This window comes from Ochotona princeps, chromosome 5 (genome assembly GCF_030435755.1).
Source record: "Ochotona princeps isolate mOchPri1 chromosome 5, mOchPri1.hap1, whole genome shotgun sequence".
Taxonomy (NCBI): domain Eukaryota; kingdom Metazoa; phylum Chordata; class Mammalia; order Lagomorpha; family Ochotonidae; genus Ochotona; species Ochotona princeps.
The window spans coordinates 102,824,407-102,837,344 of NC_080836.1; the positions used below are offsets into that span (position 1 = coordinate 102,824,407).

General features: G+C 46.2%; 1 protein-coding gene across 3 annotated transcripts in view; it reads left to right on the forward strand.

Moving 5' to 3' along the window:
• The window catches only part of DIS3L2 (DIS3 like 3'-5' exoribonuclease 2), a 371,962-nt gene that overhangs the window by 291,508 nt on the left and 67,516 nt on the right, over positions 1-12,938 (forward strand). For all 3 annotated transcript variants that reach the window (XM_058665113.1, XM_004577199.2, XM_058665114.1), the window contains exon 12: positions 7,201-7,308. In XM_058665113.1, coding sequence (XP_058521096.1) covers positions 7,201-7,308 — 108 coding nt within the window. The remainder of the gene's footprint in view (positions 1-7,200; positions 7,309-12,938) is intronic.

Consider the following 12,938-nt stretch of genomic DNA (forward strand, 5'->3'; position numbering starts at 1 on the left):
GAATGAACTCCTGGCTCTAGTCACTCTGGAAGATTACATACATGATTTCTTCATAGGTTCAAGTTTGCATGGAATTTGTGCTTGATCATACTCATAAGGTCTCATAGTGAGACTCCAAGTGGAGAGGAAGACAGCAGTGATTGGAACTCCGACATCCTGACTCAGAAATTTCACGATCATTCAAACCCACCACAGGCCCCATAGGCACTGGGGGCCTATTTTCATAGTGGGACTACTCAATGAGACTGGCCAGCCATCTCCTCATCTAAGCAGGAAATTCTGTAGCCGCCTGCACCTGTGTGTGGCATATTGGAACCAAGCCTGTTGTTTAAGAACCTCTGCGTGGTCTCCATCCCTCTCAGTGCCTGTGGGGCACAGGCGTTAGTAGCTGAAGGAATGCAGCAGAGACCTATGACCCACAAGCCTCTCTGGAGATGAGCATGCTAGAATTCCCCTCCACGGTCAGGAAACAAATGCCTTGACCATACCCTTGTCCTAACTACTGGCCTTCAGTTTATGTTTATGTTTTTTGGAAGACCGGCACAATACTTTTGTTTCTCTTCTGGCCTTTATATACAACCGGATAGGACTTTGAAAAAAAGTGGTAAACATAGAATTTTATTTAACATTTATTAGAAAGGCAGAATTAAAGGGGGGGGTCTTCTGTGAGCTGGTTCACTCCCCAAATGGTTCCAACATCTGGGTCAGAGCCAGGAATTACAACCTGATGTTTCATAAGGATAATAGTAATCCAAGTACTTGAAATGTTGTCTGTAGCTTCCCAGCAATCACCAGGAAACTGAATTAGTGCAGAGTAGGGGCCAGAATTGAAGTGCAGTGGGTTATGCTGCTGCCTATAGTGCTGGCATCCCATATGAGTAATGACTCAAGTCCCAGCAATTCCACTCCTCATCCAACTCTAATATATGTGGAAGAACAGCAAAAGATGGCCTAAGTGCTGAGGCCCCTGACACCCACTTGGGTCACTGCTGGAGTTCTAGCTTCCAACTTTGGCCTGGCCCAGTCCAAACCATCACAGCCATTTGGGGAGTGAATCAGTGCATGGAGGATCTCTGTGTCTTTCCCTCCCTCTGTCTCAATAACTCTGCATTTCAAATAAATCAACCAATTTTTTTTTTAAGGCATAGAGTATCTTAAGTCAGGCAGGCACCATGAAATGGAATGCAGGGTAAGTGGTGGCTAATGCCTGCCTCAGTGTCTGTCCCAAGATAGGGCTTATTAACATGGTGCCAGAGGACTTACCTAGATGTAATGCTCTAACTACTGACAGTTTTTTTTTTTCAACCCTTTATTGAACATTCCAGTTCATAGTAACCATAGCTTCGATTGCCACAACTGACTACTATTGTTTTTGTGTGAAAGATATGCAAAAGGAAAAAAAAAGATAGCAAAAGATGGGGAAGCCACCTCTGACCTCATAAATGTGCATAGCCTATGTCATAAATATGACTGAAGTTAAAAATCAGAAATGCCAGCTATCCGTCAGGATCTGGGGTAATTAGAACTTTCTCTGCTGGGCAAAGGCAGATTGCCTCAACCACTTCAGAAAACTGACAATATTTCTTATAGCTGAAAATGTACATACTTGTGACTGAACAGTTCTACTTCTGGGTGTGTACCCAACAGAAATGGTTTTGTGTGTAAAACGTGGGGATGCTGTTTGGGGGTACTATTCAAAATAGCCAAAAAGCAGAACATTGAATAATGTTATAGATAGATAGATTGATTGATTGATTGGTTTAAAGATTTATTTGAAAAGCACAGAGGAAAGAGAGGGAGAGACAGAGAGAGATCTTGTATTCATTGCTTTGTTCCTGAAATGCCTGCAGCAGCTAGAACTGAGCCAGACTGAAGCCAGGAGCCAGGGGCTTCCCCCAGATCTCCCACGTGGGTGCAGGGGCTCAAGCACTTGGCCTATCTTCTGTTGATTTGCTAGGCACGTTAGCAGACAGCTGAAGTGGAGTAGCTGGGTCTCAAACCAGCGCTGATATGGGATACTGGTGCCATAGGCAACCGCTTTACCTACTATATACAACAGTGCCGGCCCCAGAAATCTTATGTTTTATTTTCTAGCTCTTTGCAGGGAGAGGGATGTGTTCTCTTCTACCTTGGCTCCTCTTGGGGTGCGCCCCATTGTGCCCAAGTGAGGAACCCATATGGAGCATAGGTACCTGTGCATAACTTCGTCCTCTAGAGGATGCAGATCTGACACTTGTGCAGTGACTGCCCTCGCCATGATCTCAGGTTGGAGGTGCCCCATCCACCCTTCCTGTCCAAAATGGTCCTCAGCCAAACCCAGGTATTACCTGGGTTTTATTATGACGGAAAAGGAAAAGAAATTGCAAGCTCTTGACCTTTAAAGACATCATCAAGGGAATAAATGTAAAATGTTCATTTTAACTCTGCTCTACTTTTACATTTGATTAGTTAGAAGTGTAGGAGCCAGTCAGCGGTCTCCCTCGGAGCACGTGGTTTCTCTTGCCCAGCTCTGGCATTCTCCTTTCATAGCCAGGCCCTGTGCATCAGATCAGAATGTGGCAAAGGCTGGGTTAAATAATCAAGACTGGGTGAAATAGCCACATTTCCTCTTCTTTTTGGGTGTTGTGATTGTGATAGTTCTAGAACTTCTCTTCAGCTCTATAGAGGTAGGGTTGTAGCTGCTGAGTTCTAAAAGTAAGGTGTTGTAGAGGCAGGGCCGTGTGCTTGGCAAGAGCCAGGGCCACCAGCCTGCAACCTGGGACAGCAGCAGCCGCGTGTCCGGTGGCCTGGAGCCGCTACATTTACCTGTCTTCCTGCTTGGTGTTGTTCCTTGAAGGACCATGTCCAGGAACTCCTGTACTGTTCTTATTTTGCCTTGTCAGTAAACGTCTTTACAAAAACTGGGTGAACCGCTTTGCACCCCCTCCAGGTCCCTGCCTCCTCACTCAGCAGAAATCCTTTCTCCAGCTTCACCATGAGGGAAAAGGGTGGCGAAGTCATGGGGATGCAGACTGACCTCCCAACGGTAGGGATGTGGCACCCCCGGGTTTTCATTCAGAAGCAAGTGATGTCAGACTGATCTCAAAGCTGCATTTGGTGCATCGTCCCCCAGGCTAGGACACCGTACAAACAGATCGTGGGCTCAAATACCATCTCGCCAGCTTTTAAGTGAAATGTCTTTTTTTGTTGTTGTTAGAATTGTATCAGATATGTAATAAGTATTCGGTAACTCTTCTGAACGATTGAGTATATCTGGTAGAAAGATAAATTTAAACAGAGTCCCTTTAATAAATCCATGAGGAAAATATGCTTCATTCTTCTTGACAAAAGATGGTTCTGTTAAGACAGGGGACAACTGCCTGCCCAAACGTAGGCCTGGCCCCAGAAGGACATGACATCTGCCCAGTCAATGCATTCAGCCGATAAGTTAATTAATAAAGTGAAAGAAAACCTAAATAGTTGAAGCCTAAAGCTAAATTTCCTGCCTCCTGGCCCAAGCACTTATGTTATTTTAGGTGTGAAACAGCTCAAATGAAAGTTCGCCCATAAATCTCTATGATATTTTATTGGTACTGCTTTATAATAGAGATCAAAGATTGGGATTGGAAGCCTGTCTTCTCGTGGAGTCCAAGGCGTTTTAAGATGTTTCTATCTGACACCAGCAGGATGTCAGACTGTTAATGTTTTGTTAGTGTCAAGCTGGGTAGCAAAGAGTTGATCAAATTCTGAATTCATGGAAGTGTTGATACAAAAAAGAAAACTCTTCCAACAGGGCTGTTGGCTGGCAAGTTCAGGGTCTGTTTCCTTTAGGTTGATGGAGTGGCTAAGTGGGGAGCTAGCTTAGTCCATCTTGGTGTTAAAACATTGAAGCCCTCAAAGAAAAAGGAGAAAAACTCACCAAGCTGTCAGGCTGCAGATCGGAGCCGAGCAGGCCAGTGGAATAGTGCAGGCCAGAGGGAGGAGCAATGGGGAGCCAGCTACAGCCTGGCCTCAAAGGGCCCAAGGAGCCCTTGCACCCTCCCAAGGGTGGAAAGCACCCCTCCTCCGCGGGTTGTAGGCCTCTGGCCCATGTCACTCTTGTCCTTCCTCTTCCTCCTTGCTCGGATAGTTGATCCCTCCCTCTGTGGCCCTTTCTGCTGGTCACAGGGCTGTTCTGGCTAACCTGCTGCTGAACTTGGCCAGCCTGCATGCTGTGGCTTCTGCAGATGTTTCTGCTCTCTGAGGCTAATATAAGATTTTATAGTCCTGTTGGTACCCCCACCCAGCTGCACTGGGCAGTGGTATATTTACCCAAACCATCAGTCTCTCTCAGATCTCAAAAGTGCTGGTCCAGAATGCTTAGAAAGTCCACATCCGATTGTCAGTGTTGCTTTTCTCCAAGGCTGGCTTTTAAAGTTCCTACCCCAACATAGTTTTGGTCCCAGCCCTGAGGCCCTGAACTCTTTTCCCTTACTGCCCAAGGACATGCTCCTCAGGTATGATCCATGTGGCGTATATTGAGTAGTAGCTGGGGGCCAGGTCGCAGGAATGTGAAGATGAGATGAGCAGTTGCTGACCATGCCCTGGGGAAGGCAGTGCACATGGGCAAGTAACGGAGAAGTGCAAGATGCTGGGCTATTCCATGGACAGAAGTACCTTCAAGGTGAACAGGTGTCCTGAGGAAAGAGCAGGTGCATGTGGTTGCCTGGGCTGGTGGAGTTAGAGGAGTTTCTTCTGCAAGGGCAGAGGAGCCTTCCCTATCCTATTCAAACCATAGCACACCCCGGCAATTCCAAACTACACCCTTCCCCCTGTCATGTCCTCTTGAGGCTTTGAGTAACCACCCCAAAACAGAGGCTTTTGCTCCAGGAGAACTGGAGGGAGCAGGAAGGCAGGCTCCTGCCCCTGCTGCCCACCACCAGGGCTTTTCTCTGCTCCCATTCGGCCAGCAAAAACAAGAGCAGGCAAGTCCATGGTGAGGCTGATGTGGACTCTGTAGTTGGGAGAGTGGACATGAGGGAGCTGCCAAGGGCCAGGCAGGACATGGCTGGGGTAAACATCAAGGAGTCCAGGGTGTATGAGCGCCCATCTGCCTGGGACTGATGCTGGCCAAACTTCCTCAGTACCCCCAGTGACCCATGCACACCTCACCCTGGCTCAGCGGCTCTCCCAGGACCATGGCAGGCCTCAGGTGGCCAGCATGTCCTGGCACAGTGTAGCTGGGGCTCCCCTCATGTAAGAGGGCGTGGATTGGAGGAAGCTGCTCCTCGGGAGTGGCTGCCTGCCACTGCAGCCTGCTACGTGGGTATCCCTGCTGGGCCCGGGGTTGTCGGAGAGCACATTCACTTTGACCCCAGCAGGACCGGCCAGATTTATGAGAGGCCGTAATGTGCCAAACCACAAATGTGATTGTAACCTCTTAATTCCTTTTCTTTTGAAAGACAAAGTAACCATCAGCTTAACAAAACTGTATGGAAACACAGAGACTGCTCTTAATTCTGCCTTGAGACCTTGCGAAGATTTCTTCAAAGGAAAGTCCCTTAAAAACTGAAATATAATTATACTGCCTCAAAAAATTTTTTTACTGCCTAGCATCTTCCTAAGCACTGGGGTTCTTGGTATCAGTGTGAATAACCAAGTGTAGCCTTCTGTAGAAGACACAGGACACCAATTTTTATAAACTGGGCAGCCGCAGAATGTGCTGATAGTTTTCAGAAGGAAGTATCCAAAACAGTTTATCCTGTACTTAAAATACATTTTTTGCCTATGAAATTTTTATGTGAAGATGTTTAAGTAGAAGTCTACCAAATGCTTCATATAATCTTGATGTGATGGTAAACATAGGAAGAACTCAGGTAGTTCATCTCCTGGGTGAAGGCCAGCCGTTGGTTTGCAAACCAGAAGTGCCTGCTGTGTGTTAGGTGCCAGAAAGGACAGAGTGATGCCCAGTCCTTGTTCTGGAGGATTCTGCACTAGAATAGAGGGTAAGCATTTCTCTACCTGAACTGTGATGAGGACATGATGTGGTCAGTGCCATGGTACCAGTCTAGGCCCAAGTGGCACTTACTTTACTTTCTTCTGACAATCTCTAAACATGAGATCAGGAACTATGTTGCATTATTAATGACCCAGCTTTGTGACTTAAATACTGCCTTGAATACTTAAGAAGAAACTTCCAACAAATACAATTATTGTATGTCAACAACGTGTAAGAAATCCTGGACTAACACTGCAGCCAGCATGGTGCACGAGCAGGCAGTGAGTCTCTGACAGTGTGTCCCAGAGCAGGCTGAGGACACACCCCACACGCCTCCTCCGGTCTGTCCTAGGCAGCCGAGCCAGGCTCCCAGAACAGTGTGCCACAGACTTGGGAGCTTAAATGACAGAAACTTATTTCTCACACTGTTGAACGTAACAACATCTCCATCCGTGACAGAACATGTATACGATGGTGGTCCCATAAGCATAGAACAGGGCTGAGAATTCTGTCACCTGGTGGCATCAATGCCATGTCTGTCCTGTGCTACATTGCATTAGTGTTATCATGACATGTGTTAGGCTAGGCAAAGGACAGTGTTACAACAGTTATATCATACTCAGTAATGCCAATAAACAACTGTGTTGCTGGTTTATGTATTTCCTATACCATGCTTTTCAGCATTGTTTTAGACTGTACCCCATCTGCTTACTCCGCCCCCCCAAAGAAACCAGCTTCACATTAAAGCAGTCTGCCAAGTGTGCCAGGTTGCACCAGTAGCAGCATCAGACATCTCTTGATTGCATCAAGAGACCATGTCAAGCAATTGCCATTTGCCACCCAGGCTTATGTGTGTGCTTTCTGTGGTCTCCTGACAACACCAAAAGGTACATTTCTTGCAAGGTGGTCCTCTCGCCGTTAAGTGACATATAACTGTAGCTACATCCAAGCATTCAAGTCCTCCTTGAATTGGGTGCGTCTCTTTTCCGTAGTTACACAGAGCTGTTTGCATTGCCCATTAGTGCCCACTCTGCTCCCTTGCCCAGCTTACATGCCACTGGCCTCTCGAAGCTTGTGTAAACACCTGGGGTACCATGATCTTCACACGGAGTCTTCAGGGATCAGGGCTGCCTCCAACTTCAGACCCTTCTAGAAGCCTGAGCTGGTCACCGGAGAACCGTGGCCCTGCTGCTCCTGGGCCTGGGGCCGGAGAAAGGCACTCACAGGCCTGTCCTCTGTTGCAGGTGGTTCCCATGCTGCCCCGACTGCTGTGTGAGGAGCTGTGCAGCCTCAACCCCATGACTGACAAGCTGACTTTCTCTGTGATCTGGACGCTGACCCCAGAGGGCAAGGTAACAAGCCGCTAGTCACCACTCCCCTGCTCATCGCCATGTGCTGGCAACGGGTGGGCAGAACATGGGTAAGGGCAGGCCCCTGGGGAGCAGGTGGGAGAGCTGACTGGCCTGACACTTGGGAATTGTATCCTGTCTGTATTGGGGGAGGAGGATCCTGCATCAGCAAAGCAATGTGAAGGAGGCTCGGTGCAAGAGCTCACATTTCAGAGAAAGGGAATGGAGACTGGCTAAGGCAGGCAGGGCAGCCCAAGCTGTAGTTGGGAAAACGGAGTCTGCCAGGAGGGGGATGCTTGGGAATGCGAAATTCTGCACAGGTGGCCGGAATTCAACTGCAGCAAGTTCCCAGGGCCAATGCAGATGAATTGTCAGGTTCTAGCTTCTCTGACGTCCAGAGAAAGGGAGAATTGGAGAATCAGGAATGCTGTGGCACTGTGGAGGATGACCAGGGCACTGAAGGTGGCTTGGCAAGGGACACCAGAGGTGAAGCACAAGGGGCTGACCCTAGAGACTAAGAAGTGTACAGAGAAGCGCGTCAGTGGACATTCCTGGGCCCAAGGCAGTGGATGGGGCCCGAGAAGTGCAGAAGACTGCCGGAAACACTAGTTTCCTCCACCAAACAGAAACACCGCTACCCATCAGGACATGGGCTGTGGTTAAGCAAGCTGCGGGACCCACAAAGGGCAGAGCTGTGCAGTAGGTGAAGCTGATTTTAAAAACCCATACAGGAACGTGGGAAAGCTTTAGGCTATCTATTGAATTGAAGTAAAAAAGATACTGAATTATGAAGAGGTTCCGAATTAAGATGGAAGATTGAATACCCACACTAACTTTCATTCCCTCCCAAAACCTCACTAAAACAACAGTGAAGAGATTTTTTTTTTTAAGCCATAAACCCACAAGGACAAAGAGAATGGGAGAGGAGACAACAGCAACAAACCTTTGGAAGCTGGGTAGCAGATGGATGAGCGGTAACTGACTTAGCAGTCCTGAGAAAGCAGGGTCCTGAGCCAGCCGTGAGGAAAGCCAAGAAGCAACCCAGCAGAACCCTCCGGAAAAACTCAGAAAAGGACAGTACCAGGTAACCCTGAGTGAACATGAGGCTAACAACCACATAGTTGAAGTTCTGCTTTGAAAGAACTTCCCGCCATGGCCTAGCACAAGACCAGAGCTTTCTCTCTGCACGGAGTGGAATGAGGGGACACCAAGCACACTGCATGATGGTGGCCCCTGGCAGAGCAGCAGTATATATGGGCATCTGGAAGGGCCAGAGTTCAGCTTTCTTTTTCCAACCAAACTCATAATTCCAGAAGCCAGGCCTAGGCCCCTGAGTCAGGAGATGGGAAAGCCTTCGTCTGAGGAATGTGAGACGTGAAGACTCAGACATAAAGGCACTAACCTGGAGGGATTCCTGGCCAACAGCCCTGCTGCCTCTCTGACAGTGAAGTGGACAGACGGTCAGCACTGCCCATGCCCAGCAAGAGCTTCGTTAAGATTCCACTGGCAAGTGGCTTTTTGAGATTTCACCTTTGTGTGTCCCCAGATAACCAAGAGGAAAGCCTCTAATGGGAAGTGGGGGAGAAGGAGCTGGCATTTGGCCTCATGCGTATGTCCCCCATTAAAGTTCCTGGGTTCAGTACCAGGCTCTAGCTGCTGACTCCAGCTTCCTGCCAGTGCAGACCCCAAGAGGCAGCAGTGATGGCGCAAGTCGTTGGGTTCTTGCCATGTGTGTGGAAGACTTGCCTTTAGTTCCCTGGCTCCTGCCAGCCCTGTCCTAGCCATTGTGGCCATTTGGGGAATGAACTAGCAGGTGGAAATTTGCTTGCTCTCTTTATCTGTCTGCCTCTCTTTGTATGTCTCTCAAATAACTGTGTTTTGTTTGTTTGTTTAATAGGAAGACAAAGTAAACAGGAAAAGGCAATTAGAGTGACATTCAACCAGAGGAAACTACCATTCGTATTCTTAGCAAATCTTTTTTAAAAGAAAATGTATGTCACAGGATCTCAGTACTTTAAATAAAAAGAAAAAGATTATTTCAAGGAGAAAAAAGAAGAAAAGAGCTGTTAGAAATTAAAAGTGGGAGAGAAGAAATGAGAAAGAGTCAAGGTTCTGGCTAGAAGAAAAAGTAGACATGTCCCAGAAAGAGATAGAAAAGGAAGAAAAGTAGGGGGCCAGCTGAGGATATCTAGCCTCTGCTCAGTGAACGTTCCAGAAGTAGGGACCGGGAAGACAGAGGGGAGGAATGGCTACCGTAGCACTTTGGAGAAGCGCCCCATTCCTGGAGGATGTGTCTTTCCAGGTTGAAATGTCTCACCACCCAGCGTAGCAGGAACACGTTCTTGTCAAGACAAACCATCACAGCCTCACCACATCGCAAACAAAGAAAAGAACACATAGGTTCTATTTTATCTTTTCAAATTTATTTATTTGTAAGAGTTACAGAGGGAAAAGACAGACCTTCCATGCACTAGTTCAATCCTCAGTTATCTACGATGACCAGGGCTGACCAGGCCAAAGCCAGGATGAGGAACTTCATCAATTCTCCCACAGGAATGGCCACAGCCCAAACATTTGGCTCATTTTCTGCTGCTTGTCCCAGGTCATTGGCAGGGAGCTGGATTGGAAATGGAGGAGCCGGAACACAAACCAGTGGCTATACGGGATGCCAAGCCCCAAGCCTATAGGTTTCTAAGAAAAGATGGGACAAGTCACACACACAAATCAGAATAACTTCAGAGTTGCCCACCACCACCCTAGAAGCTAGCTGACAGTTAAGCAGTGCTTTCTAGTTACTGAAAAATGATAATTGCGCTGGTAAAATTTTGTAAGCTAAGCCATCAGTAAAATACGAGGTTAGGAAAGGACATTTTCAGGCATGCAGAATCTCAAACAAACAACAACAACCGACCCCTCATACATCCTTTCCCAGGCTGCTACCAGAGGATGCCTTCATCACATTGAAGGACTAGGTCAACTAAGGAAAGACGTGGAACCCGAGAAGCAAAGAGATAAAGAAACTTCCTAGAGCAGGGGTCAGAGAACTGCTCCTGGAAAAGGCCAGATCATCAGAATTCTCAGCCTTACAGACCATATGGGCTCTGCTGCATCTCCCCCAACTCCTCTGTTGTAGCAGGAAAGCTGACAAAATGTAAAGGAGTGAGCATGGCTGTGTTCCAGTAAAGCTTTATTTAAAAACCACTGACAGCCTGGATGTAGTCCACAGACCGTAATCTGCTGACACCTGCACTGGAAGATGATGAAGGAAGTTCCAAGGGTACCAAGTTCACATGGGATAAAAGGTAGCCAACCCTGAATGCAGCAAGTCAGATAGCTCTAAGGGAGACATCTTAGAGAAAACGAAATAGTTAGAATATCTAATTCCAAGTTAAAATGTTTGAACTTTTTGAGAGATGATTTAGACCAACAGTTACCAACTTTCGTGGTCTCAGGATCAATTATACTGAAAAATTATTGAAGGGCTGGGCATTTGTCCTGCAGTGGCCACTTCAGACACCCACATTCTGTGTTGGAGTCCCAGCTGCTCAGCTTCTGGTCCAACTTCATGATCAGGTACATCCCAGGAAGCAGCAGATGGTGGCTCACATAGTTAGGTCCCTGCTACCCATGTGGGGAACCCTGGTGGAGTTCAAGGTTCCTGGCGTCAGCCTTACCCAGTCCAGCCCAGTCCAACCCAGTCCAGGTGTTCTACAGGCAGCTGGGAAATAACCTAGCACATGGAAGATCTTTCTCTGTCTCTCTGCATTTCAAATAAAATGAAGATGAATAAACTTAAAGTTCATTATTGTTTACCCTATTAGACATCTTAAGTGATGAAAATGTAAAACCTTCACTTATTTCAATTAAAATACTAAGCCTATAAAAAAAGCAGTTCATAAAAAATAGCTGTATTTTTCTAAAAATACAAAAAAAAAACCTAGGAGAAAAACTCTTTTACTCTTTCCACAGATTTTTATGTTCAGTCATTAAGAACACATGAAACTACCTCATTTGTGCTTCTACATTTAGTGTATGAGAAGTTTTTTGGTTGAGGCTTATGAAGAAAGTCCAACTTTAGATTAATGTGCAATTGGAAAGGAAACAAGCATTTTAGTAACCTTTTTCAAGTATTGTAGGTAGTCATGTGGTACACTAAGATTCAACAAAGTTTCTTGAAAGTTCATTCTAATCTAGAATCTGAAACTGTGGACTGAATTTATGCCCTTGCCTGCAGAATTTACATGTTGAGGAAGCAAGCCCCATGACAACTGTATTTAGAGACTTAGGCCCACAAGGAGGTAATGGAGACTTAACTGAGGTGGTAAAAATGGACCTTCGATCCTGGGAAGGCCACATGCTTGAGCTCTTGTCCAGCTGGGGAGGACATGGTGAGAAGGGACTGCGTGCAAGCCAGGAAGTGAGCCCTCACTGAGAACCACCTTGGCCTGGGCTGGCCCTAGGACCTTGAACTCTCATCTCCCGAACTCAGTTAACTTTTGTTAAGTTACACAGTCTGTGACCCTAGCAGACTAATACAATATCAGTGGAACTTCTTTTTTTTTTTTTACTTGAGTGTATAATGGTCTGCTTTATTTCCATTGGACATTTGTCCTGAAGTGGCCACCTTAGACAATTTAGGACAATTGGCATTTCATTGGTCTATCTTCTTTATTTCTCTGTTTTTTAAGGATTTTATTTGTTTATTTGAAGAGAGGCAGAGGCCTTCTATCTGCTAGTTCACTCCCCAAGTGGCCATATTGGCTCTCATTGGCAAGGAGCTAGACTGGGAATGGAGCAGCCAGGACATGAGCCGGCACCCATATGGGATCCTGGTGCTTGCAGGAGGAGGATTAGCCAGTTGAGTCATTGTGTCAGGCCCTATATTTGGTTTTTAAGGCTTCTAAATATTCAGTAAAGTTTTTCTATTCAAGACTTAAGGGTTATACGGAACTAATTGTCTTACCCATCTTCCTGTAGGGTTTGAAGCTTTTTACCGTAATTATGTAAAGATTGTAAAAAATAGTAGTAAAATAAATAAATAAATAAAAGACCTAAGGGGTAAACATTATCTGAAACACAGAGAAAAGATTATGACCACAGTATCCCTACAATCAAATTTTGGTGGAGTGGGGTCATGGATGGGGGAAAATACATGGAAAAAACTCGAAGAAGATAAAATTAAATGCCAATCAGGTTGTGTTTGAGTTTTTAAAGCATAACTATTTATTCTACTTTTTTATGTTGTTTTTCGAAAACATGTATAAGTTTTGTATTTTTTAAATTCTTTTTTTTTTTTTTTGCAAAAGTTTAACTGAGTAGAAAAATAAAAATCCATAGAAGAAAGTTAACTTGAGTCAACAGAGAAAAAAATCAAGTCTGAATTAGGTCTGTCAGGATCAGACCCAAGCATTAAAAAACTGTGTGAGCCAATGGACGTGTAAAACATGAGGGTTATAAAGAAGCCTTAGGATGCTGCACACCCCACATGTCAGTTGACCTTCGAAGTTTCTATAGGAGAACAAGTCTGGTGCCCGTGGCATCTGCTTTCTGTGAAGGCCTGAAGCAGGTGTGAAGGAGGTTCAGGGTCCATGGGGGGCAGCAGGCCTCAGTGCTCACCAGGCTTGGATAGAGAC